Consider the following 25,527-nt stretch of genomic DNA (forward strand, 5'->3'; position numbering starts at 1 on the left):
AATTCGACCAGTTCGATGCTTCAGCCACTCAAATGCTTTCCATCCACCAAAATAAAAAAAGAGAAAAACAAAAATGCCAAAACATTGTCAATGGTCGAAATTCACGCAATTAGTTCGTACAGAGCCGCGCTAGAATTATGGTAGATGATCTGAAAAACCATTTTTTTTGGAAGCAGAGATATTCGTGCAGGGCTGGTTTCTCATATAAACACACGAATTTCATTACTCCACTATACATACCACCGTCCCTTTGAATTCATTATGAATCATCGTCGGCATATTTTTCGATTGCGAATGATACGCGCCGCAAGTCAGATGCCATTTTTATTGTCACTCAGCATTATTATTCTATTCCTTCGTATGCCGTATGTCTTATTCGCACATTTTAACGTAGAGCCCGAATGCATATTCTGCATATCGCGCATTTTTCAAGCGTGTACGTGTGCGTATGTGGCGTGCGTGTGTGTATCGGTGTGCTGTGTACGTACTACTGTGCAGCATCTAGTGCTTCAGCTTATTGTCAAAGATAAAAAGAAAAAAAAAAAGAGAATGAATGTACAGAAAGAAAAGAAGCGAGTCACTTTGTTCATATATATGCATCGCTAGATGAACGATCGTTGCACTGATTTTGATACGATTTAATAATGACAACGAGAATCGTATAACTGTCGTTCTAGTGTCGTTCAACTTTTTGATCCGACCCGCTATCTGCGAATGTACGTATAAATATAGGATGACAGCTTTTTTAATCAATCGATCATTTCTGATCACTAATAGACTTTCATAACCTGACAGACTTTCAATGCGATTTAATAGATTTTTCTTCTGTTCCTAATGGATTGTTAATAATTATGAACTAATGCCGCGTGTGATTACTATACAAACGCTTTACGAACAGAGATCTATGCTTCTGCAATAATTAAAGATGTGAAAGTGGAATTTATTGTAAGTTCGCGTTCGTGTAATTGTTCATAATCATCGTAAAATGTATTTAATAGAGAGATATTATTTGAATATGATAACTTTGTAATATAATCTACGAGCGAAGATAAAAGAAAAATTTGATTAAAAAATTATCGTTAAGCTTTGAAACGTGCTCTGTCGTTGCTCGAATTGGATAAAAATGTTTGCAATAATTCGCACACGAATTAAACAAATATTAATTTTTTTACTTGTTTTTTGATCAATATAATTTTAATTCACATTTGAAATTTAATTTTTATGTATTTATTGAATACATAAAAATACAGGAATCGGCCTGCGAAAACCATTTTGATTGAACAAATTTAATAAAAATTTTAATTCTCGTGAAATTGCAAAGATTCGTTAATTAAAAATACACACTAGAATTTTATGTTCGCTTTTTTCGCAATATATAAACAATATGTTATTTATATGAAAAGAATTTATTATTAATCCTATCAAAATATTTTTAAACATACTACAGATATGCATATAGATTTCATGAAATATGTTACTCTTATTTTACTTTAACTCGCAGATTGCATTATCAAAATTGCAGAAGTATCCGAATATTTTACTACCATTATAATATTACACTGTAATTTAAAGGTGAACTTTTTACTATATTGAATCAAGTATTAAAACCCTTCACTCCCGTCATGTTCACAAGGAAACAATGAAAAATCCTCTTTCGTAAAGTGTTTTTCGATGCTTCAAAGGTGTGAATGATTCGTGCTACGCATCGATCGCTGGTAGCAATTCAAGCTGAATACAAAATCTCATTGTAAATGCCTATGTCGCGTTGCGCTTACTCGCTGTAAACGCATCAAACGCTATCAAACTAGATCGGAGAAAGAAATGGAATGGTATTCAGCAACAATAATAATCTAACAAACTAGTTATTTCATTGAAACGAAGTGTACATGCTATCTGCAAGAACTATCGCCAGCGCCAAATCGCTTAGCGTTTGTCGCATTCTCCGCTTATTTTTCGCAGTGGTTCGATTAATTTGCGATAGCATAACCTGGGCTAACGTAAGTAGCATCGACACAGCGATCGATAACGTCGTAGAACGAACGTTTCGCCGATGCGTTTTAGGCCAACGATTAATTTATCTTCGATGTGATTCTCTATTAACCTAGATGGTGTCGGTGATCTGAATGCGAAAATTGTCAAGTGTCACCCCACCACCACCCACAATTTGTACGATTACCATGTCACGATTACCAATTTTCTGCACCGTTAAACTGTTGTTATCATCTCTTTTTTTTTTTATTTTTCTTTTATTTTGTTTCCTCTCTGTCTCCCTTTTCGCGTCACAGTAACATTTTTGAGCAGTGTCAAGAACTCTCGATGTCATTTCACCGATTTCATATAGGATCACTGATACAGCAACCAATCGAAAATGATCTCGTTGAATAATGCGACGAATAAAGCTAATAGTTGAATCTTTCTGCACCGACAGATATTCGTTCGAGCACAATTCGACTATGATCCGTTGGAAGATGAGCTGATACCGTGCGCACAAGCTGGAATCGCGTTTAAAACCGGCGATATACTGCAGATCATCAGCAAGGACGATCATTATTGGTGGCAGGCGCAGAAGGATAACGCGGCCGGTTCCGCGGGATTGATTCCTTCGCCTGAACTTCAGGAACGACGTATCGCTTACATGGCAATGGAAAAGAACAAACAAGAACAAGGTAACAATTGAATAATTGGTGTGGCCAAGTTTATTCGTAGATGAGCGCACAAGCTAGTTGTTTTTTTTAAGATAATATTACTTTTACTTGTAACAGACCAAATGTCCAATGATTCATATTTCAATGAATGCTAGAAAAAAGATTCGTTTATATGTATGTATAAGTTGAAAAATTAAAATTTTATACATATGTCAGTATAGTAGCGAAATTGACCAATTTCTTCGAAATGATCGCCTACTTCCTGAAAATTAGTCTAAACCATTAGTGTTATGAGATGTTATGAGTTTTCCAAGAATTTGAAACAGAAAATTCATAGCTTTAAGATGATATATAAATTGATCACCAAAGATAAGAATAATTACTATAAGAAAATATATAGAAAGGTGATATAACAGAATTGGGCATTTCATTTGTTACGCTATAATAAAATGAATATTTAATAATTATCATCAGAAATGCAGTTTTTGAGTTAATCTTTTTATGTTTGAAATTAACCTGCAGCGACTATCATACAATTTTTTATTGATTTGTAGCTTATAAGTACATGTTTGATATAGAGACATCTTTTCTTTAAATTTATATATATTTTTTTTTATACACAAAATATGGTCTTTTTATCTATTTAAAATATATACTATTTCTAATCATGGTCCATTATGAATGGTACAATTTTGTTCTCAAGAATTTAGTTGTTTTTGAGTGTCAAGTTGTTGTTGAAACGAATTAAAATGAATTCTTTACCCTTTATTTCTATGATTCTTTGGACGATCTCGGACAGGAAAATTTATATGTATTCTCATGTGTTCCTCTGTAATTTTCTAATTATACTATATAAAGAAATAGTTATTGAGGATTCATAATATAGTTGTGCATTATAACGACGTTTAATATCGTAATTAATAAACGTGAATTTACTAATAGGTCTAAAGTATTGATCAAGTTGCTTGTATATTATCAAATCGTACAAAATTTATGTCCATTTAATTCTGTTACTTAAAGCAACAGTATAAATAATTTCATCCTGTTAACATCAAATTTAAATATTTTCTGAAATACACATATTTTCACCAATTTTCCCTGGCTATCTCGTAACGAGATCAAACCTGACTGTCAAGAGGATTTGATCGCATGAAGGATAAAACACGGAAAGCAGCCGTAATTAACTTCTGTGATATGACTGCAGCAGTAAAAGAACGTTCTTTTTTTCTCTCTCTCTCTCTCATCATGTAGTCTACCATCGAACGAGTTCAGGGTAATTATAGGTTCCAGCAGATCGCATTCTGTCTGATATTCAGAACGGAAAACGAAATATTTTCGCCGCGTTTTTACCATTGCCTTACTGTACCCATTATCAAACCCTGTCACGTTTGATTCTCCGATTAATCTCCACTACTCTCGCTGCTGCCATGAAACAAATGTGCTGGTGAATATGATGTCATGTATGTGTTGTTAGATGTGCGCAGATTTTCAATGGAGCATGTAGTATCGTTCGATGTCAGTCATATCTATCGTGCGATACTGGATCACGAGAAATCTACCAAGTTCATTCTGCGTGTGATTTTTTTCTCTGTTTCTTTCTTTCTCTCTTCATCTCTCCAACGATGGAACGAATGATTACGAAAGTTGAATGTTTCAATGATTGGCCGTGCGTGGTTACAAATAATGAAATTGCAATTTTCAATCGAACGAGCTTACGCAGTTCGATTCGCGAAACTTTTTGTAGAACCAACTCTGTATAATGGAGGATTGTTTTATTCATTTTGATGTGTAATGTACTTCTTCCGAACGTTTTGTTCCTCGACGTGATACAAAAATATTCTAGCCTTCCTCTATGTTTAGGATAGTTTGCTGTAAAAGATTATAACATAAAATAACATAACAATATAAGATAAAAATTATAATGCATACGGAAATTGTTGTATGAAATGATAATGCGAAGGGTATGGAGAAGGGAAAACGTTACAAAATAATTTCATCTAAAGAAATCAAGTTTTAGTACCTTACATCGATAGAAAGACGTGGTTCGATAAAATCAACTACATCGTTTATTACTGTTCACGGTATCGAGTTCATGTATTTTCATTAGGTAGGTATTTGGAAAGATGTGAGCAAACACACACACATATAATCGCTCTGCATTATTGTAATTTTGTTAAATTGAATACTATAGAATGTAGAATATTGGAACAAAGCACAAAATATCCACTCTTAATATCATTAACCAGCCTCCAATATTTTAAATTACTCCCTCTTCAATTATTGAGTATATGCATGAATTTTTATTACTCCTAACATAGACTCTGCAAACTTTGATTAATTAAAAATGATGAAAGTAGGAAGAGAGAGGAGATTCAAATTATTCAATCCCTCTAATCAGGGGAGAAAGTTAAAAATAGGATAAGATTTTTAACTTTATCTGATGTAAATATTTTTGCTTTGTAATCCTTCCTGACTCGACAGTTCTATAGCCCTAATTACCACCAACATAATATACCATATACCATCCAAACTGTGAAAATACTAAAAGTAAGCATTTCTTATTTCTCCTCGTATCCTTTATATCTACTGTAAATAGAAGTGTACATATCTTTACTATCAAAAATAATGAGCAAACAAGAATAGAAGAAATTACTAGAATACAAAAAATAAAAGAAGGGGAAACCTTTGAAAAAAATGATTGCGGAACCGTGCATCGTGATTAGCAGAGCAGAATGATAGGTCGAAAAAGAAATGATTAGCTTCAGTGATACAGCTGTTATTTTGTGTTGTGCGGGGCTAGATGCTGAAGGAGAAGGAGGATGTTCTTCTCACACCGAAGGCTGCGACGGTTCGACAGGTATGACTCTGCCTTCAGGTAGACAACGCGTAGAGTCACGTAGAACCGTGTAGTCCGCATGAAATACAAAATATACTCGTTCCGTGCTTTCAAACACACGCATTAATTTGACGAGAATAAAAGGAAACACTATTTTTCTGAGGAAACTAACCTTCAGGAAATTAACTTGGCGCTATATCTTTTCTTTTTTTTTTTTAAAAAAGAAAGAGCGAATGGCTTTGAGTCTTATCAATGAAAATGATCGATCGAAAATCAGAGATCTTTGTGCTTATGATAATTTCATTTAAATGTTCTCAATATATATATCAATATATATATGAGTCTCATCAATGAAAATGATCGATCGAAAATCAGAGATCTTTGTGCTTATGATAATTTCATTTAAATGTTCTCAATATATATATATATATATATATGTATATTTTCTTTCGTACCTATCGAATCATGCAATACATCTCATCATCACGAGTCGTTAAACATCTGGGGCAACATAAATAGTTGAGCTGACATGAATAGTTTTGTACGAATATTTACATTTCAAAACCACAGGTCAGTGAAATAACGAATAATAGGGAATGATGGAAGGAATATTTTCTGTTTAATAAATTTTATGTCCAATCTCGCTGTATTTTTAGCAAAAAAGCTTTAAAAATGTTGTTTTGCTTGCCTATTAATACGAATACATTGTTCACTTCTCTGGAGTTTTATTGAAGTTTCAAACAACAAATTACATATTGTTTCTGGTACATGGAGGTTGTATTGTTCTGTCAGCTGCAGTTTTACACTAAGTAAATCAGCGAATTATATGGAACACAAAATAATGCGTACTGGAAAATAAAATCGCAACGAAGGTAATTTATTATTTTACTATATAACTAAAACTTTGTCATCCAATATAATTAGCTAGCTACATTAATAAGATATAAAAATAAAATTATTTAGCCTTCATATCAAACAATATATAATTTCTTATTTAAAATCTATGAAACACCATGTATGAGAACAGCTTATGATTCGTCAGTAAAGACTCACAAACTCTAAAGTTTTATTATTAAAAAATTAAATGAAAATGGATATATATTTATTCCCTCCAAAAAATTTCCTTTCATCATCCCCTACATCATCACCTCCTATTTGATTAACATTGTACGTCTTTTTTTTTTTTAAGTTTTCAAATCTTGTACAGATTTAATTCTGATACATCTGGTACTTAATATGCAGTTAAAAATTTGAGACTTTTTGTTATTGTTAATGCAATATATAATCTATATAACTTTGAAATGCTAAATTAAATTATATCAGAAAATTATTATTAACAGACAGTTGATATCAGTTTCGATCTTAACTTAAAGCAATTATTATAAAATCAAACTTTAAAGCAATAATTCTGAAACGATAAATTCTATTATAATCTAAGTATATGGCAATTTACAATTCTTCTATCTTATAATCTTTTATCACTCATATGTATACGCTACAACTTATAGTTTTTGTAAGAAATAGTTTGTAATTGATACAACATATAGAACATAAAATTTTCTATGAAAATTCTTTATAAAAAGAGACAAGTGTTTATTGGAAATATTATTTAAATGTTCTGTGTGTTGTAATATAAATAACAGAAGGCAAATAACATTATTAATTGAAGTTACTAGATTGAATTATATTATATAGGGTAATAAGAACACTTTATTCCATGGAGTTTTCACAAACTAGTAGATCCTTTTCTATCTTGTTATTTTACTTTAGTATTATACTCTGTACAGCGAGTTACTCTACGTAATACAAAACATGCTTTCACGTGGCGTGCTTCGATGCATGCTTTCGCTAAACGTTTCACGCACTTACGCTTGTTTCGCACGACACCACTCGCAAGCACATCGTCGCAGCATTATTATGTTGAGATTTTGAACGAACATAATTCAACCTTCATTTTGAACGATACTATCTATTGAATTTATTTATCTCGTGAGGATTATTATAGAGTGTAAATTACTTATAATAATTTCATATCACTGTAATAAAATGACACAATTGAAAAAAAAAAACATAACAAGGTGATACATAGAGTGTTTGGAAAAGATTGGACAAACTTATATAAAAGTTCTATGCGTTGAAGCGAGAGAAAATATTATGCAGTATATACAAATATCATACACACGAATATATTATAAAATTATAGTAATATAATCCAAAAATCTTTTTGAATGAATTTGGCAATCTGTGACAAGATCTGTTTTAATCATGTATCGAATCTTATAGAAGAAACTACAAATATCTATGTTGACATTATCTATTCTTGCTGCTATTATTCATTTTTTTACAACCTTTTTTTTTAATTTACATTTTTAAATTTCTGATCCACCTTTTTGAAATAACCCTCTCTTAACTTCTCAAAATTATTCGTATAATTCGTACTTATTTATATTTCGGATTAAGTACTAAAGAAAAGTATTATTATATTCGCACTTCATTATATTTCCAACATTCCAATCCGAAGAGGAAGTGACTAATAGTATCGAAATACTATTACTAAATTATTACAGTTTCAATTGCCCAAAAATGATCTATCATTTCTAAAATCGTTCAAACTCGTCATAATCATGCTCTGATCGTGACGCCGATTCTCAAAGATCTCACACATACATACACACATATACACAGAGAAACCACCCGAGGATATGCCCTTAAACTTTCATCTTGTGACCTGCTGGAACATCCATCTCAGTGGGAATCCCACGCCCTCCTTTATGGTTATGGCTTCTATGTAAAACTGGCTGATTGAATGAAATCTCTTTACCATTAGAGAGAATATGCTTACACAGTGATTGACATTTACTGAAGTAGATCTTCACTTCTATTGCGCGTAAAATGCTCATTCGGGCATTCAAGGAGAATGCTAATTAGCGATAATAGACTTTGCTGAGTGTTTCGATTACAGCCTACACGTTACACTATGAACGAATTTCAAGGAACGTACATACGTTTATGAATGGCATAGCAGTTGATAATGAGTTATTCTTCTATATTTATTTATTTTCATCTTGAAACGAAGTAATTTTCTATCGTTGATCATGTATTGTATTACCCGCTGGGACTGTTCTTCTCGTTGTATGCAGGTTGTTTTTTAATATGAGACGTAAATTGCCACGAAACGTCGGAATTTTATATTCAAATATAAGGAAGCTTTAACTAACTTGTTGAATATAACTTTAATACATAGTAATAATAAAATAACGAAAAGAAGAATTATTAGTTTGAATATTGACTTAATTGTGGAATAATTTACACGTTGGGAATTATTGTAATTTAGAATACTAAAGCTAGGAATTGATGTCAAAAAGTCAAGAAGTATTAAACGGATTAATCATTTGCATCATATAATTCCCGTTAATTTTCCTACCAACAAATTATTATTTACAATGTATGGTCAAGGTGTATCTATTTAAAATAAATTTATCAATATTTAAACATACTATAGACATATTTGGCATATCGCGTAATCTATAATAAACTCGTGTTCTGAAACAATTATTCAAATTAAACTAAATTGTTTGAAACATTGGGTTTGAATTTAATAAATTAAAAATGCAGAAAGAGCAATCACTGGTTAATCTCTTTCTACGACTTTATGGTATAAAAGTACTTTCATGTTATGAAATAGCCTGCACAGAAAAAAAATTCAGCGCTAGATAATTATTTGGATTGAATCAATTTCGTAGCGATCTTGTATGTTGAAATAATCAATTTCTTTGACTATCCAACGAATTTATTCAATTTATTTAAAGCCCAATTCTCTTTCCATTTAACGAAGTCAATAATTCCTTTCTTTTTTCCAAGTATAAATTTTTATTTTATTTTTATCTCAGTTCTCAGAAATGAAAATCGTCTTATTTACAAATTGATCCGCATATTGCTGTTGATGAATAAGAGATACGAACTTAATAAGTTCAAATATATTCTTCTATTAGTTACGCTCTTTAATAATAACGCAAAATCCTCGAACTCTATAAAGAATTGGTTATTGATTTAACATACAGGAGTCAGAAGTAATTCTTTTACAGGATATCCGATTTCAAGTGGTTCTGTGGAATGATATTTACTTCAACTGCTCGACTAATCAATTTTTTGCATTTCCAGTGAATTGCTCAATATTCGGCCGGAAAAAGAAGCAGTACAAGGATAAGTATCTCGCGAAACACAACGCAGTCTTTGACCAGCTGGATCTGGTCACCTACGAAGAGGTCGTTAAGCTTCCTTGTAAGTACCTGTGTGACAATTTATTCTTCTGATACTCAGATTATATCTTAATCCTAATCTTAGTCCTAATTAAGACCTTTATTGATTTTCAATGTAATTAAATCTTGTTAAGATTAAAATTCGTTTAGGATTAATAAATCTTAATAATAAAACAGTATGTGATAAAAGGATCTTTTAAACGATTCAACAATAAAAATTTACTAATGGAAATTAATATGATTTGATTAGGAACTTCTGTATGTGCGTTAAAATGAGTAATTCGGGTAATTGGGTTATAAGTGACAAGTGGAGTTATGAGGTTGGAAATTGAATGAACATTTGTATCAAAATTGAGTAGAGAGCGATAAACAGTAGAGAAGAGAACGACTTAAAGGATACACGTGAAAATAGTTTGAATACTATAATCTTTTCAAATTAATTTCTCTTTTTGTGTTTATTTTAAAAGAGAAAAGATAAACATTTTATTAAAATAAAACGTAGTTTTCTATGGAAAAAACGAATGAAGATGTATCTTGTATTTTTAAATAATCAATTTAAATATTTAAGTATTTCTTTAAGTATTTCTTATTAATATTTATGACAATTTTTTTCAGATCCTGCATTCCAACGGAAAACGTTAGTGTTACTGGGAGCACATGGTGTCGGTCGTCGTCAGATAAAAAATACCATTATCGCGAAGCATCCTGACAAATATGCCTATCCTATTCCACGTAAGTATAAAAAATTTTCGTTTCAACTTACATTTCTTAAAAATATCCAGTATTAAATATTCTAATATCATAAAATTGATACAAAAATATTTCTTATGTGGAACTAATGGACACTTGTAATTTGTTACTTTATAATACCATTGTTAAACTACTGTTTACCAACTACAAAATTTCATATTCCAATCCATTAACAAAATTCAGTGCTAAAAGTCAATTTGCAAACGTAGATCAAAACACGTCTACTAAAAAAAATAGTGAATTAAAATCAAAGTTGCCTGATTTTTTTAGATACAACGAGGCCTCCACGGAACGACGAAGAGAACGGTCGCAATTATTATTTCATATCGCACGATGAAATGATGGCTGACATCGCTGCCAATGAATACCTCGAATATGGTAAATAAATCATTGTCAAGCCCTCTTACATTTTACATAAAGAATTTTCTAACTTAAATCTTTCCATAGGTACGCACGAAAACGCTATGTATGGAACGAAACTCGAAACGATCCGCAAAATACACGAAGAAGGCAAGGTGGCGATATTGGACGTCGAGCCTCAAGCCTTGAAAGTGTTGCGTACGGCGGAGTTCGCGCCTTATGTAGTTTTCATCGCAGCTCCGGTATTCCCAAATATGCCTGATGTAAGTAGAATATTGATCGTTAACATCTTCCTGGGGGAATCGAGCTAACTACCATCGCGAGCTTAACTATCAACTAATTGAGCAATTAATTGCCCGTTGACGAAATTACGAAACTTGAACGCTTGCATTTAATTGAATTCACTGGGATCGAGAATTGCGTGGATAATTAAGTAAATATATATAGTAGAAGTAAATAATTCAAAATATATGAATTGCACAAAAGTAATGGGAAAAAGCGATACCAGTGTATTAACTTACGGGAACAATAACAAATAAAATGTTTAAAATTCATTAAGACATTTGTATTATGTAGACTGAAAATATAGTTTGTGTTAGGGACGTGAAAAATAGTTGACAGTGAACGATAGCTTCAAGAAGAGTAATTTTTAATTTATGGTTTTCGAAAGATGATATTAAATCCTGATGTAGTTAAGATGATTCTTGAATTTATAATGTGTATACTTTTCGGCAAAATGGAAGCTACACAATAAAGTTAATATTACTATTACATGAATATTAACAAAAACATAACGAATATAAAATATTCTAGTAAAATGTATTCATGAATGCCATTTATTATAGATGATAATTTAAAGCATTAATGTTTTCATTATTACTCGTAAATCATAGCAAATATGAAAAATCATAAAAAGAGGGAAACTTTGTCCTCTTCTATTTTCTTTACAAATCGCTTGCAAAAAGAACGCCGAGAACTAACAATGTGAATACCCTGTATCATTTTTTCTATAAAGAAAGCTAGTTTCCTTGACTCGTTCTATTGTAATAAATTCTCAACGTACTTCTCCATGTTTCGAAATGTTGAAGCAACTTTTAATACATGTTTCAGTGCGACGGAAGTCTGGAAAGACTGGCGAAAGAATCGGATTCACTGAAGCAAGCGTACGGTCACTTTTTTGACCTGACCATCGTCAACAACGAGATCGATGAGACGATCGCACAATTAGAGGCAGCCATCGAGCGGGTTCATACGACACCGCAATGGGTACCTGTGTCCTGGGTCTACTGACAGCGAACCTCGCCAATTCGTCAGATCACTAACTGTAATGGCTCATCGAATGTGAAACAGTGATCATCGAATCGCGATCCACCGAACGACCGGTCCGTTTGCGATCGTTTTACTGCGGCCAACGACAAATATTCTCAACGTCGTACGCCTGTAAGAATTCGCGGTGTTCGTGGGGAATTATCACGATGATAAATCGTAAATAGCCGATTCGTAAAGTAAGACAAGCCGCGTATAAATACGTCGGACCAATCGAACGAACGAATTTACCGTCAATTCTTCGATCGATCCACAGCACGATATCGACTGGAATGCGTGACTTTGGCCGTGTGTTCATTGACTTTTTTCATTACTAATTGAATTATTCTATAATTATTATTGAATCGTCGTTATCGTTGTAATCCGCGGGTAGAGGCGAAGAGACGAAACTGTTGACGTTATCGCGAGGCGCAGAACACGACAATCAAAAAAGCAGAGAGAACATACGTTTCGATTTTTCGATATATAAGTTCCATAGGACTGTAATTATTACTTCCTCGATAACTATAAGCAATACGATTTTTCACGTATCCTTCGATATATATCGTCTCGGTTAATGGATCAATTCAACGAGTCGTCATGTAAACGAACGATGTTAATTTCCTCACGATTATTTTAATCGTGCAGTTTTCTCTCTTTCTCTCCTCGCGCGTTTTCGCTTCTCTCTCTCTCTCTCTCTCTCACTCTCACTCACTCTCACTCTCACTCTGTTCATTTCCTCTCCGCCTGTCTCTTCGTTCCGTGATCTTGTTTCTTGCATTTTCTCTCCAGACATTCCTCGCGCCACGTTTAACGCGCGTTACACGAATTTATCGCTATACATATAGTTTTCGTCAGTCTGGTACGGTCTGTACGATAGCGATGCAGAAAATGGTAAATGATGCGAGTATTACCAAATAGAATCGAAGAGCAGCGAGACTGTTTTGCTCTTCGAAGATTACATTCTATCGAAGAGGATCAAAATGGGGAACGGTCGTTCGAACTGTTCGTGAATGTTGACCGAGTGGACACGCTTGTACCGTTCTTTGAAAAAAAATCTGTCAATCGACTATCCGTAACCTGTAATTGCCTCTTATCGTACTCTCTTATAACTACTTACACAAAGTGAAATAAAAAAAAAAAACACTAGGACCGCGCTGTCCGATAGTCCGCCACCGATATCCCACCGTAATAGTCAATCTTTGTCTGTTCAAGTTTGAAGGAAAACCGGACTATCGACAGTTAGTCGTTTACCTGTAACTTTAAGCAGTAGAGAAACTTCGCCGATTTCGTCTAGTACTTCTAACATCTAACACAAAGTTCATCCGTTGTCGTGAGACTCGCGATGAACCTTCGTACGTGTATATGCGCGAGCGCTATTCTTTAACCGTATCGTTTTGTTTCCTTCTCTCCTGACTCGAGCGTTTCAGTACGGTTCCTGAAACTTTCCTGTGCTGCGTTTTGATTTTTCGCCGAATCTAGGACGTCGAATCGCGTGCATTTCTTCATCGTCATCATATATTTTCTTTTTCTCGTTCTTCTCAAGCAAAGATGTCAGATAACATCTATCCGAATATCGATCTACAATATCTATTTAACGCTATCTATTAATCGGTGTTGCTTTTGGTTCGAGTGACGCGCATCGAACGAACGTCTTAGAACCGGCGTTGATCTCAGCAAAACTACTTCCACGGGATTACGTTGGATATACGATACACATGTACAATGTACACACATCTCAAATGTAATATCACTCGGTTCGCATTGCACCCTCGTACAAAGCGCATAATCGAATGACGAAGTAACTGAACGCGGTTTACTATACGATATTTATAACACGTAAACTCAAGTAAATAGATAGTCTACCAAACTATATGAAATAATACTAAACACCGTCTCGCATTAAAGAAAAATGAAAAAAAATACGTTGTATAATGATAAAAAATACAAAAGTCTAGAACACGTACACACACAGTGACACGTGCATACACGTAGACGCTTATATGAACATAACGCGACGTTACATACACATAATGCAAACATGTACACGTAATATATATACATATTTATGTATATAATGTATATATTATAATACATATAATATATAATATATATATTATATACAGAATTACACATGGACATAAAACACAGATACGTACACGGACAAGTAACGCGGATTCACGAGAAACAGATTTAACGACTAGTTAATTAATTAAAAGCGATTAAATAAATTAATTGTGTAACTAATTAATACTAAATTACTAGAAGACTAATAGGAAATTTGCATATGCAGCCCGTAGAGCGAAGGAGTGAATGCGTGTACGTACGGGTATGGTGTGAATCTCTTGCATTCGCGATCTGCGTTGTGATCGACCCTCACGCGGCTTTGTTCAGAATTTGTTCAATTACAGCTCAACTATTTATAAAGATCTCGAGAGGAACATACGCACACATAATACACGCAACAGCACATATGTACATGCATACTAAAAAATAAAAGAAACATACGTAAGTACACGTATACATAACAATTGCAAACACGTACAACATGCGTACACATACTACTAGGTTTTATTACATTCTTCCTATTCGACACACGATATTAGTCATCGAGCGTGTAATTATCCTTTATTAAACGCGATACTTCGATGATGGAGTTATATAAAAAAGAAAAATGAAAGATAAAGGAAGACCGACGCATCCTGCTCGTTCTACTGTTCTATCTATACTTTGTGGAGAAATATCATTTCTTCGAGCAGCAAGCCCACCAAATACACGAAGACAAGTCTGAAATCGTTGAAAAAACGGGAAAAAGATGAAAAATAAAAAGGAAATGTCGCGTGAAACTTCAAAGGAAGCTCGTGTCGGTATGATCGTTTATGTGTGAATGAGAAACTGTCGAAACGCAAGAAGAACGAATCTTCAGTGATTTTGTAATATTTCTTATAAGTTGTAGCTGCCATATCCAGTAAAATTAAGTACTAGGTGCGCTGGGTGATTATATGACGACGACTGTTACGATAACGATTCTAATGGTGATGATGATGATGATGATGACGATGATAATGATGATGATCATAATGATCCTACGTGCTCCTGCAAGTGTGTGTCCGCGACTTTGGATGAGTTACGCTAAGATGTTGAAAGACGACGGGTCTAAAGAAAACAATAACAGTTCATTACAATTATGTAATTATAAGTAAGAGAAAGAGACGAAGAGTATTATAACACGTTGTTAATTGAATTAATAAAACTAGCCCAAAGTGTCTACGTAGCTTTTGCTTAATCGCCTTCCTTGTTGATCTGTTAATTATACGTGGAATATAATTATACATATAATACATGGAATTTCATCATAATGTATATCCAATCTTTTTTATGTTGAAACTTCAATTTTTTTGTTATATTTAATATTTGTATAACCACTTTAGTAATTCCGATCCTATCCTTATCCAGATACTTTTATAATTAAGTAATGAAGAGTTAATAACGACGAATCAATTTTTAGATCGATTTTAATCCTAGCAAATTTTAGTATGACATAATTTATTATATAATTATTATTATATAAAATATTAACAAAGGTAATAAAAAAAATAAAATATAAAACCTATTGAAATAGAATCATCTTTTAAATATTATTAAGCCTCAAGTAAAAATTATTGTTTGTTTATAATGTAGAAAATATAAACTATTTCTTTTAAACATTATATTAAATACTCTTATTAACTACAAATGTACATATTTTATAATATTATATACAATTGTTCTGCAATCACACAATATATTAAAAAGGCATATCCAATACAAGTGTATTATTTTATAATATATTACTTCAATAGAAGTGGCAGCATGAAAGTATAATTTGCAATTATCAAAATGTTAAATCGACGATTAATATCTGAGCATAAAATTACTGATTCGATAATTACACGTTTTTAATCACTTTTCTCGAAAATTTATGAAATATATACTTCAATAACAACGCACAAGTTCATTAGAGTTTTAAGTATCTAGACTGATCACATAATTTAATCGCAAGCCTATCTATATTTATTATTTATTTATTATGAACTGCTTCGCGTTTAAAAATACGCATATTTAATATTTTAATATTTTAATATTTAATATCATGACCGTCCGCAAAGAAAGTTTACTGTACTAAATTTTGAAATAATTATTCACAGTTCCAGAGGAACTTTAGCCGTATCTATCTTTCATCTTTAAAGAAGGAACTGTTCCTCTCTCTTAGTCATCTTTTCATTGCTGTAATTTAGACAACGTTTGGACTAAAATGATATTCCTAATGCACCATATTTATGCTACTAACCGTATTATAATATTCTACCTATTTAAACAACAATTCCATGTTAAATTCAAATACGTCGATGCTTCCTTTTCAGTGGATGTTTCCGTGTCATGTTATTTCTTTTAAGTATTATCGAAGGTGGGAGAAGCAAGTCCATTCCGGAAGTTTCTGTCTTGTTACACTGATTCTGGTCCATAGCAAACATGTACTCCAGATCGATATCATACCTTTGTAAAAAAAAAAAAACGTATAAGAAAATTAATTTGATGATACTTTAAAAGACTTTCTTTCAATAAAATTTATTGAATGTTATTTTGTACAGTTATGACTCAAATCTAATTCAATCTCAAATCTAACATGAAACAACCGATAATAGAGATTGTTTTACAACAAAATTTAACGATATTGATTTTATTCGATTTTTCAATGCATAACTGTGTATTCAAGTATACTTGTATCAGCGACAAGTATTCCAAGAATCCATAAACTAAATAATCTAAAAGCTAAGTCTAAAATATTCTATGTCATAGACATACACATATGTAATTACTTCATAAATAAATACGTTTAATAAAACAATCGAATAAACTTTCCAGTCTCTTCCAAACTGTCGTGCACCTGGAAGAGCCTGGATTCTAGTGGGATAAATATTTCATGAGTATACGGTGTTAGATATCCACCGTATTAATTAAATCCTCACATAGGCTCAGTCATTAGTTATCCGTGTCCAAGAGAAATAAAACCATGTTGTTACTCACCTGGGCAATTTCTCGCGAAGATAAGAAATAACGTTAGCTCCAAGACTTGGCTCTCGACTCATGATGAAACTCGATAAATATCGAGGACTTTTGCTCTGTTCCGCACAATGCATTAGTAATGCCCACGATTTGTAGTCCGAATCAAGTACGTATGTATTGTACACGCCCTCATCTACAAAATACGAATAGGAATGAGAATTCAGAAGTTTGGATGTTGTTCAAGCGTTAAGTTAATTCATAAATTACATGGTATTGCTATTTGGCAATATGTGTATCTATAGGGTGACTCATACAATGTATCATCTTAGATTATTTTATTATTAGTGAACCAATTGAAAATAGTTTTGTTTGGTATAACACGATTCAAACAAATCATTAGGTGGCTATTTTCTTTTTCAAAGTCTTCAAAATTACCTTTACCTTTGTATAGGTAAATCTATAACCTTTCTTCATTCATCTTTTAGTGAATGTTTGAAACAAATTCGAAAGCACTTACTGTAACACATACATGACATTTATTGTATCATTTACTCGAATGTATCTATATAATGTATCAGGAATAAAATATCGATGAATGGAACAAATGTATGAAATCAATCTTTGCTTCTCTTATCATATATCGTCGTAATAAGTAACATCGGACAAAACAATTATTACTAAAGTCAAATTTCTTGACTTACATTTATTAACATTCTGAAGCTTTATTCACGAGTAATATAGACCTTCCACAGTCCTCATTTATCATTAGTGAAATCAGTAGTCTAATTCGTGTTTGGTACAAATATTGCTTGAGATTCGTATTCCTAATACAAAAAAAAAACATTCAAGTATCGCGAACTTCTGTTATACAAAATATTTTTAGAAGATACCTACTAAATCGATTGAATAGGAAACGAAGAGTTGTATATCTGTAGAGAACAGAAAGGGGGAAAAGTGGGTGAACTACGCTTCTCGTGAATAGTAGCGATTGTGAGCTAGATAAGTATAGCGTATGGTCGAAGTAAAAATCAGAAGTTATATTGGTACATAGCATTAAAATAATTTATGAAGATATCTGTAGCTTCCGGTTGTCAAGCATATCTTTCTCACAAAACACACTTCGTCAGTGCTAAAATTAGTGCTTCCGTTGTTTAAAATACAAACTTTTGTGGAATCGTTCTCTTTACAATATTTAAAATTAGAGAAATAGCTATAATTTAATACTTATAATTTAATGGTAATCTTTCATTGAAAACGAATATTAATAAAAATTTGTCTGTAAACAATTCTTACTTTTCAACTGTTCCTCCATATAATGTATGAATGCGCGAAGTTGGTTTCTTATCTTTTAGAAAAATAATCTATCTGGTTGAGATATCTTTTTTTTTTGGTTAAAGATAATACTACTACCGTTTTTCCTCTGGAAACTAAATCTATCTACGAAATGATAATTAAAACTCTGCTTCTTTGAGGTTATCAGCATCGCTTTTTGTGTCAGAACGTTAACGAATCCTTGAAACATTTACTATTTGAAATATTTAACACCATTTCCAACAGAATATAACACTTAATTTTATTCTACTATATATTTCGTTAATTTAATTCAAATAAATGAAGTATTTTTTCCAATTGAAATTAGAAAATCGTTGTATTGATTATCTATGTTAGCATAGTGAAATGGCAATTATCGACCGACACTGATTGTTGATAAGAAACCAAAGAATAATTTAAATGCTTAATTAAAATTCCTCGTACTAAATAATTAGAATAATTAGGAGCAATCAAAGTCATTACTTTAAGTCCATTCGAATACTAATGTATTATAAATTCACTACAATCAGAGCAATTCATTAGATTCGTTAAAAGATTTCATTAAATATTTACACAAGTTGTTGATACTTACACGGATATTCAGCGTGTACCCAATGAGCAGGTAATTCTGGAGAAGGAATCTTCCAAGTGATGTTGCCAACAAGTTGCTCATTAATCGGATCATCGGTGAAACTGTAAGTGAAATTCATGGTAACCTCTGTGCTTTCAGGCGAAATCGACAATTCGGCTCGCATGCATCTATATGCGAGTGCTTCCTCCGAGCTTGCATAATACTGCACTATGTACCAAGATCCAAGAAACTGCAAAAAAGATGTAATTTCTTTATTAATGCAACACAGAACGTGTCTTCACTGGTAATCCGCGGAGCCATTCGCGTCTAATACTCGTTTTGTTATTCGCGCTGTGATGTTAATCGAAATGCTAACCTCTAACGGACTACAGAGCAGAAACCAAGTTCTCGAGAAAAACATAAGTGTATGGGACGTTTAATAAGCGAAAATATTATATTAAACGTGAAAATAAATATCAGAATTTACATAATTCTATTGATAACAGGAGACGTGTGTTTATCGTTAAATGTTGTTCTATTATTTCATGAATTTGGAGAAGAAGTGATACAAGTGATATGTTAAATCCTAAAGCTTAAAAAATTATAGATTATAGGTTACTAGTATTTTGAAAAAGTTATGAAAAATATGTTTGTATGAGCACCATTTTTCCTATGAATAACACTTCCACAACTTTTTATTAAGACCTTCAAATATTCTTCAAAAAATTGCACATAGAATTTGCATGAACACAAGTTTTCAAAATTTCTACGAAAAATAATAAATTATTTTGATCACTTTGGTAGTTCCACTGTGAATGTAACTTTGGTGAAAACATTTTGGTTGAAAAAGATTTCCTGGTTTTAAAATATTCACTATTTCGAATCGAATATACTTAATTCTTCGAAGCAGCATTTCATGTCGTCAAAAATAATGTACATATTTTTGACGATCGCGATAGATGGTCTATTCTACAGATGATTTATGCGAGAGTGGAAAATTCGGTATCCCAGACTCGTGTAAACGGTGCAGAGAGGTTCGTCGGTGTTTACGTGAGGCAGGTCGTGCAATCGTTGCCGTGGACTGTCATTTAGTTCGGCATGCAATGCAAAACTGTCCCCCTTCCTGCCTCCCGTGCATTCATCTCCTGTAGAACATCCATCCATCTCTCTGTCTTGATTATCATTATTTCAACTGCACGTCGATATTTACACACCGTGAACAAAGAAAGAAAATTCGTATTTCATTCGTAGTTGATCCTTTTTTTTTTTTTTTTTTTAGCATCGAGCATTCACAGTGTTTCTTTTCTTTTTAATTCTTTCCTTAATTCTCTTCTTTCTCGATTGATGTAATTCAAAGATGGCAAAATTAATCGTAAGATAATTTCGTAATTATCTTGTAACGATAGTGTTATAGAATTTTTATATAAATATTAAATTTTTCCAATTTTGCTGATTTTAAAATACACTCTTTTTTTAAACAGGATTTTGAATTATACAAAGATTGAGATTGACGAGGCAATGAACGCTTGATGCTCAAAATTTAAAACTTACGCTATTTGTGGTTAACTAGTCACGAAGGAAAATGTCACGTAACATGTATAGCTCGTTGCTTCCCGAAGTGAAGAGATTATAGTAGCTATTCCCGTTATCAGTTCCGTCTAAGACCCACGAAGAACAGTAAGTACTATACTTTCGTGAACTGAGAGCCATAACTTTATAAATACTTCGTTATTGTTTGTCGATTTTAAGAACTCGCAATCTGAATTTGTATGTAAATAGACATACGAAAATTTATATGTATTAGGGAAATCCAATTTAAATCCAATTGTGAAATAAAACTAACAACATAAAATAACAATAAATCATTATAAATCACACAAGGGTAATACAGCTCATGCATAAAATTAGTTCTGCCATCAAATTACAAACAGATAACAGGAATGAAATAATGAACATCTGGAGTTTGAAAATGTCATTGTCTAAAAATAAATATCGCGTCAATATTTTTTGTGTTATCAACCGAGCCAACCAATTTAGTTCATTGCCTATTTAAATAGAGAATTCCAAGATTAACCTCTTAAAAATAAAGCTGATTATCTCGTGTATTGTGGTATTGTGGTCTGTATAGTGGTCATCGAATAAGCGTTCAATTTTGCAAACGAAAATCTTAATGTCTTAAAGATAGATTCATTACGAATATGAAATTGCATGATTTAAATAATACAAATATCAATATAATGAGAAATAAATTCAATATTATTTTCGGAGGCAAAAAAAGAGCAAGAGAAAACGATGATCGAATTTTCTCTTAATTTTATCATTTCCTATTGATATAGATGTATTGTGAGGTAACAACTGAAATGGATAAAGTAACTGATCGTAGATCATATAAATCATACGTGAAAATGTAATAATAAGAAATGTAAATATTAATAAAATTCTAAAGCCAAACTGTTTAATCCGAGAGCATACAAAGGTGTTCAATGAAATGAAGTAGTTTTAAATGCACGCAAGGTACATATGTCCGAAATAGCCTTCCCTTAAACACGCATAAAGTTCCAAAAATAAGTTGCTCGAAGTCTTCCTTTGAAAGAAGATTCGCGATATTTTACGCGAGTCCTTGTCTACTATATAAATCGTATTGTGTCGAAAAATTTCAAAATTTCGAGTCGATTATAAACACAACGCATCTCTTACAATATTTTAACTACAATCGTACCGCAATATCATGAGGAAATTGTAATTTCTGTTATCGCGTTCGTATACGATCGGGAGTATTCAACAAACGAGGTCCAATTGCACTCCGCCGCAATTATTATTATATATTCAAAGTACATATTGATCGGCAATCCGTCGTGATCGTCTATTTATGAAATCAGAACATCAACGAGAGATATGTAACTTGATGTTTAACGATTCTGTTCTATGTAGCAATTAGGGAAAATTCAACGGCTGTTTATCAGCATTAACGTATCGCCAAGTTACCATGTGTGATAATGCTTCACATTAAAAGAAGATACTGTATCAACAAGATGTTAACAACATCTCTTTTCTAAAGATTTTATATTGTATAAGTATTTTCATTGCAAATTGTGTTTGGATCTATGTAACTTAAAAGTGTCTTTAGATTATTGTAATTCTTTTGTACCGAGCTTTAGTGAAGTTATTCTGTTTATTTTTCATATAATTCGATTCGCAGTCGATTTACAATCAAATGAATCATTCGAGCATCAAATTAATTAATTAGATCCTCTGAAAATTTCTTAATTTTACCATCCAGTAGAGTACACGATTATTGTTTAATTTTTCGGAAACCAAATGGTCAACATTAACAGAACTAATCGATTTATCTTTCATACAGCACAAATCTAAGATGAATCTAACATATATCTTCCACGATATTAAATAAATCAGAGTATCTGAAATTTAGATTCCGAATAGAAGAAATCACAATAGGTACATTACACCAAATAACTCTATAAAGAACGAATGCAGCATTCACGGAGCCCCAAGGATTTTTGTCAACCAAGCGATAATCAAAGGTAACACGAAACGTACCTCGGATATGTCAAAATTTCGTATGCCCTTTACTTTAGGACACTTGGTCTTATCCTCCCGCCTTTTCCACGTAGCGGCGGTGCAGTCGATCAAACATAGGAACAACAGTAGCACTATTATCGGCGAATAGAATCTCTCGCGTCTCGTTCCGGGCTGCATTCTCGGTCACATTCAAGCTTGTATCCGCTTGGCACACGCGGAGAGTCTTCTTACTTCTTCGCTCGATAGGTTTGCCTGGTCGACTAAAGGCCACCGAGTCGGTCAGAATGAAGAGTAGACGCGCTCATGACTACCACTATCTGTACAAACGAAGAGGGGGTGGTCACTATCACGTTCCTCCCTTTGCATTCTTGCTACTCTTTCGTTTTCAATCGGCAACTTGTTCTGCGCGTCGCGCGTACGATCCTCGTAACTGGCGCCAGCTTAGCTCAGGACTTCTGATCGTAGGCGTGATCGTCGTCACGGCTAAAGAAGGGCATCGACTGTTAGACCACCTCGTCCCGCTTACTCTCTTACATCCGACTCGTATCTTCGCCGTCTTTTTACAGCTCGTATACCGCTTCGTGTTCAAGGTAACGGCGAACAATGTTCGACGAAGCTCTATGTCCTCAACGAGCGATCGATGAATGTTATAATTAGTCATTCAATCGAATGAATAATACCATATACGAATGGTACTAGAATACTAGGCATTTGTTTCTTAGGTTTCTTATTTGAGGATAATCTAGCGATTCATGTCTTCACTGTTTTGTATAAATACTATACTATAGGATGTTCCACGTCTCTATACTAAATTGTACTAGCATATTATGAATATAGGATACACTGTGTATGTCAATAAATCAGTTTCATACGAAGAATTGCTATAAAAATTTGTTTCTAAAGTTTATGGCCTTTAATTTATATTTTGCAGCCTAGTCAACATCATCATGCACATCGTAAAACGATGTGTACTTAGATTCGAAAAACTTGAGTCTAGAATTATGTATTTGAATTCAAAAGCTATTAATTTTGAAAAAAATGTTGGAAAAGTTTGATTATTTAGGTTTGTTGCAGAAAAGAAACTTATACATTAATTTCGCTTATATCAACACATCTGTTCATGATTTAAGAAATTTTTAATAAAACTCTATTATTTTAGTAAAATGTATTGGGCAATAGAATAATAATAATCAATAACAATATGAAATATTACCTTTGAAAGGCTGTCGGATAAGGAACGAAATTTAATTTGTACGTGATTGCAATAGTTCGTATAAATAAACTAATAATACGCCAAAGTAGACATTGTAATGGCACAAGTAATATCTCATTTTCCTTTTATGATTAGGTCATTAATCTACAACGAGAAAATTCATATAAACGGTGTTCGCGTGATCGATATCCTATTTCAACGGAGTTCATGCTTCCCTACTTTACTTTTAGATGTTATAAATCATAATTATTTTGATCCTGAAACCCTTTAATTAATAAATTTCAATTTGGCTAAATATAGAAAAATTAAGTTTGCTTCGTATCTCGTTTCCTGTATAGATACAGTATAATAGGAGTAGAATAACAACACGTCAGTATCCAATCATTAAGCAGACCTGAATTTTAAATAATAAATTTCATATTTAAAACAGCGGAAGATATTGACAATACCGTAAATGAAAATGATATTAGTCATAATGTGCATGAAATATTTATAACACAAAAGTACCGATTGTTCAGAATTTTAATTAGTCAGATTTAATATTATATTTGTATAATGTAGATTTTCTTTAATACATTAGGATAATTGAAGTTTATTTTTCATTTTAAATTTATTTTTCGTTATTTATTTTTATTTTAAAAAATCATAATATAATATAATAGCATAATAGATGTTTATGAAATTGACTTAATATGAACAACTACATAATAAAGTAATTTTAACATATAACTACGTTAATGAAATTATGTAACTTAACTGTAATTTATTACATCAAGCGGAATTAAAGAATCCATTAAATCCATCAAACGCATCGTTACTCGTAATACTGTTAATTTTCATTGAGATGAATATACTGCGATTAAATTGATGTACACTTAATTAATATGCGCCTTTAGATACATTGTATACCGCATGTTCTTCGCGATCACTATTCAAGAACCGTTGTCGATAAACAATTCAGTAACAGTTCTGTGAATAACTTCGACATGCCATCTCGTCGTACGAAAACGTGTTCGAAATAAATAATTTATCATTTTCTTCATGATTCATGGTATGTATGACACAGTATTACAAATATCCTTTCAAATACATTTTATATAACTGTTTATATAAAAAACCTCTATATCTATGTTTCTGTCCCAAAAATGGTTTCTTTTCTATAAAGAATAGCTATGAGTCATAACACAGCGTGATTGAAATCTTTTGTTAGTGTTTAAACAACCATAACTTTCATTTACTATGATGACTAATTTTTTCAAATTCGAAAGTCATGACAATTACTTCATTGTTGATTGGTTATAGTCCTAACCTTATAGGATAATAGTGTTTAAACTGACCACATATGATTTGTTTATTATGTCAATAACAAACATTTTATTGATAATTTATATTATTTTTATGCAAAAAGTAAAATTTTTCATTCAAATGTATATGTACACATAATGTAATAGTAACGTAGTCATTTCAAAACGATTCTAAGGGGGGCGTATATAAATTAACACTGATCTGACGAAAGAGATACGTACGTTATCGTTTATATTTCTTTATCGGACATCCTTTTCCTCTATATGGTAGTCGGAATAAAATAATTAATACTAAAACGAAATTTCGGAAATAAAAAGTTATATCACGTATAAAATTATTATTCGAGAAAAAGACAGAATAATTAAAAATAGTATTTATTTACTAAT

The 25,527-nt window shown here is 32.2% G+C and overlaps 2 protein-coding genes across 12 annotated transcripts in view; one reads left to right on the forward strand and one right to left on the reverse strand.

Annotated features, from left to right (window-relative positions):
* Positions 1–15,423, forward strand: part of Cask (peripheral plasma membrane protein CASK) — a 263,599-nt gene extending 248,176 nt beyond the window's left edge. For 6 of the 9 annotated variants that reach the window (XM_072003902.1, XM_072003904.1, XM_072003903.1 and 3 more), the window contains 7 exons: positions 2,429–2,666; positions 5,446–5,502; positions 9,643–9,762; positions 10,356–10,472; positions 10,761–10,868; positions 10,938–11,113; positions 11,961–15,423. In XM_072003902.1, coding sequence (XP_071860003.1) covers positions 2,429–2,666; positions 5,446–5,502; positions 9,643–9,762; positions 10,356–10,472; positions 10,761–10,868; positions 10,938–11,113; positions 11,961–12,140 — 996 coding nt within the window. In that variant the 3' untranslated portion in view covers positions 12,141–15,423. The remainder of the gene's footprint in view (positions 1–2,428; positions 2,667–5,445; positions 5,503–9,642; positions 9,763–10,355; positions 10,473–10,760; positions 10,869–10,937; positions 11,114–11,960) is intronic. The other 3 variants (XM_072003906.1, XM_072003907.1, XM_072003909.1) reach the window with 1 other exon arrangement.
* An 832-nt stretch (positions 15,424–16,255) lies between these two features.
* On the reverse strand, positions 16,256–23,088 carry Karl (lipocalin/cytosolic fatty acid-binding protein Karl). Of its 3 annotated transcripts, XM_072004403.1 has the most exons (5): positions 22,642–23,088; positions 19,105–19,333; positions 17,223–17,394; positions 16,504–16,691; positions 16,256–16,421 (listed from the first exon to the last, which is right to left on the reverse strand). In XM_072004403.1, exons 1-4 carry the CDS (start codon positions 22,798–22,800, stop codon positions 16,532–16,534), a joined length of 720 nt encoding a protein of 239 aa, XP_071860504.1. In that variant the 5' UTR covers positions 22,801–23,088; the 3' UTR covers positions 16,256–16,421; positions 16,504–16,531. The 3 variants fall into 3 exon arrangements, with proteins under 3 accessions (XP_071860504.1, XP_071860503.1, XP_071860506.1); XM_072004402.1 differs by having other exon boundaries at positions 16,256–16,691; positions 22,642–23,086; XM_072004405.1 differs by lacking the exon at positions 22,642–23,088 and adding an exon at positions 19,880–20,288 and having other exon boundaries at positions 16,256–16,691.
* Positions 23,089–25,527: the final 2,439 nt, after the last annotated feature.

Source organism: Bombus fervidus, chromosome 5, assembly GCF_041682495.2.
Source record: "Bombus fervidus isolate BK054 chromosome 5, iyBomFerv1, whole genome shotgun sequence".
NCBI lineage: Eukaryota > Metazoa > Arthropoda > Insecta > Hymenoptera > Apidae > Bombus > Bombus fervidus.

Bases quoted from the DNA above. Each gene is read 5' to 3' on its own strand.
- Karl (XM_072004403.1), bottom strand. From the start codon at position 22,800: ATGCAGCCCGGAACGAGACGCGAGAGATTCTATTCGCCGATAATAGTG. The intron at 19,334-22,641 runs GTACGTTTCGTG...TCTTTTTTGCAG, and splicing joins GAAATTTTGACATATCCGAG to TTTCTTGGATCTTGGTACAT. The intron at 17,395-19,104 runs GTAAGTATCAAC...CGTATTTTGTAG, and splicing joins GGTACACGCTGAATATCCGT to ATGAGGGCGTGTACAATACA.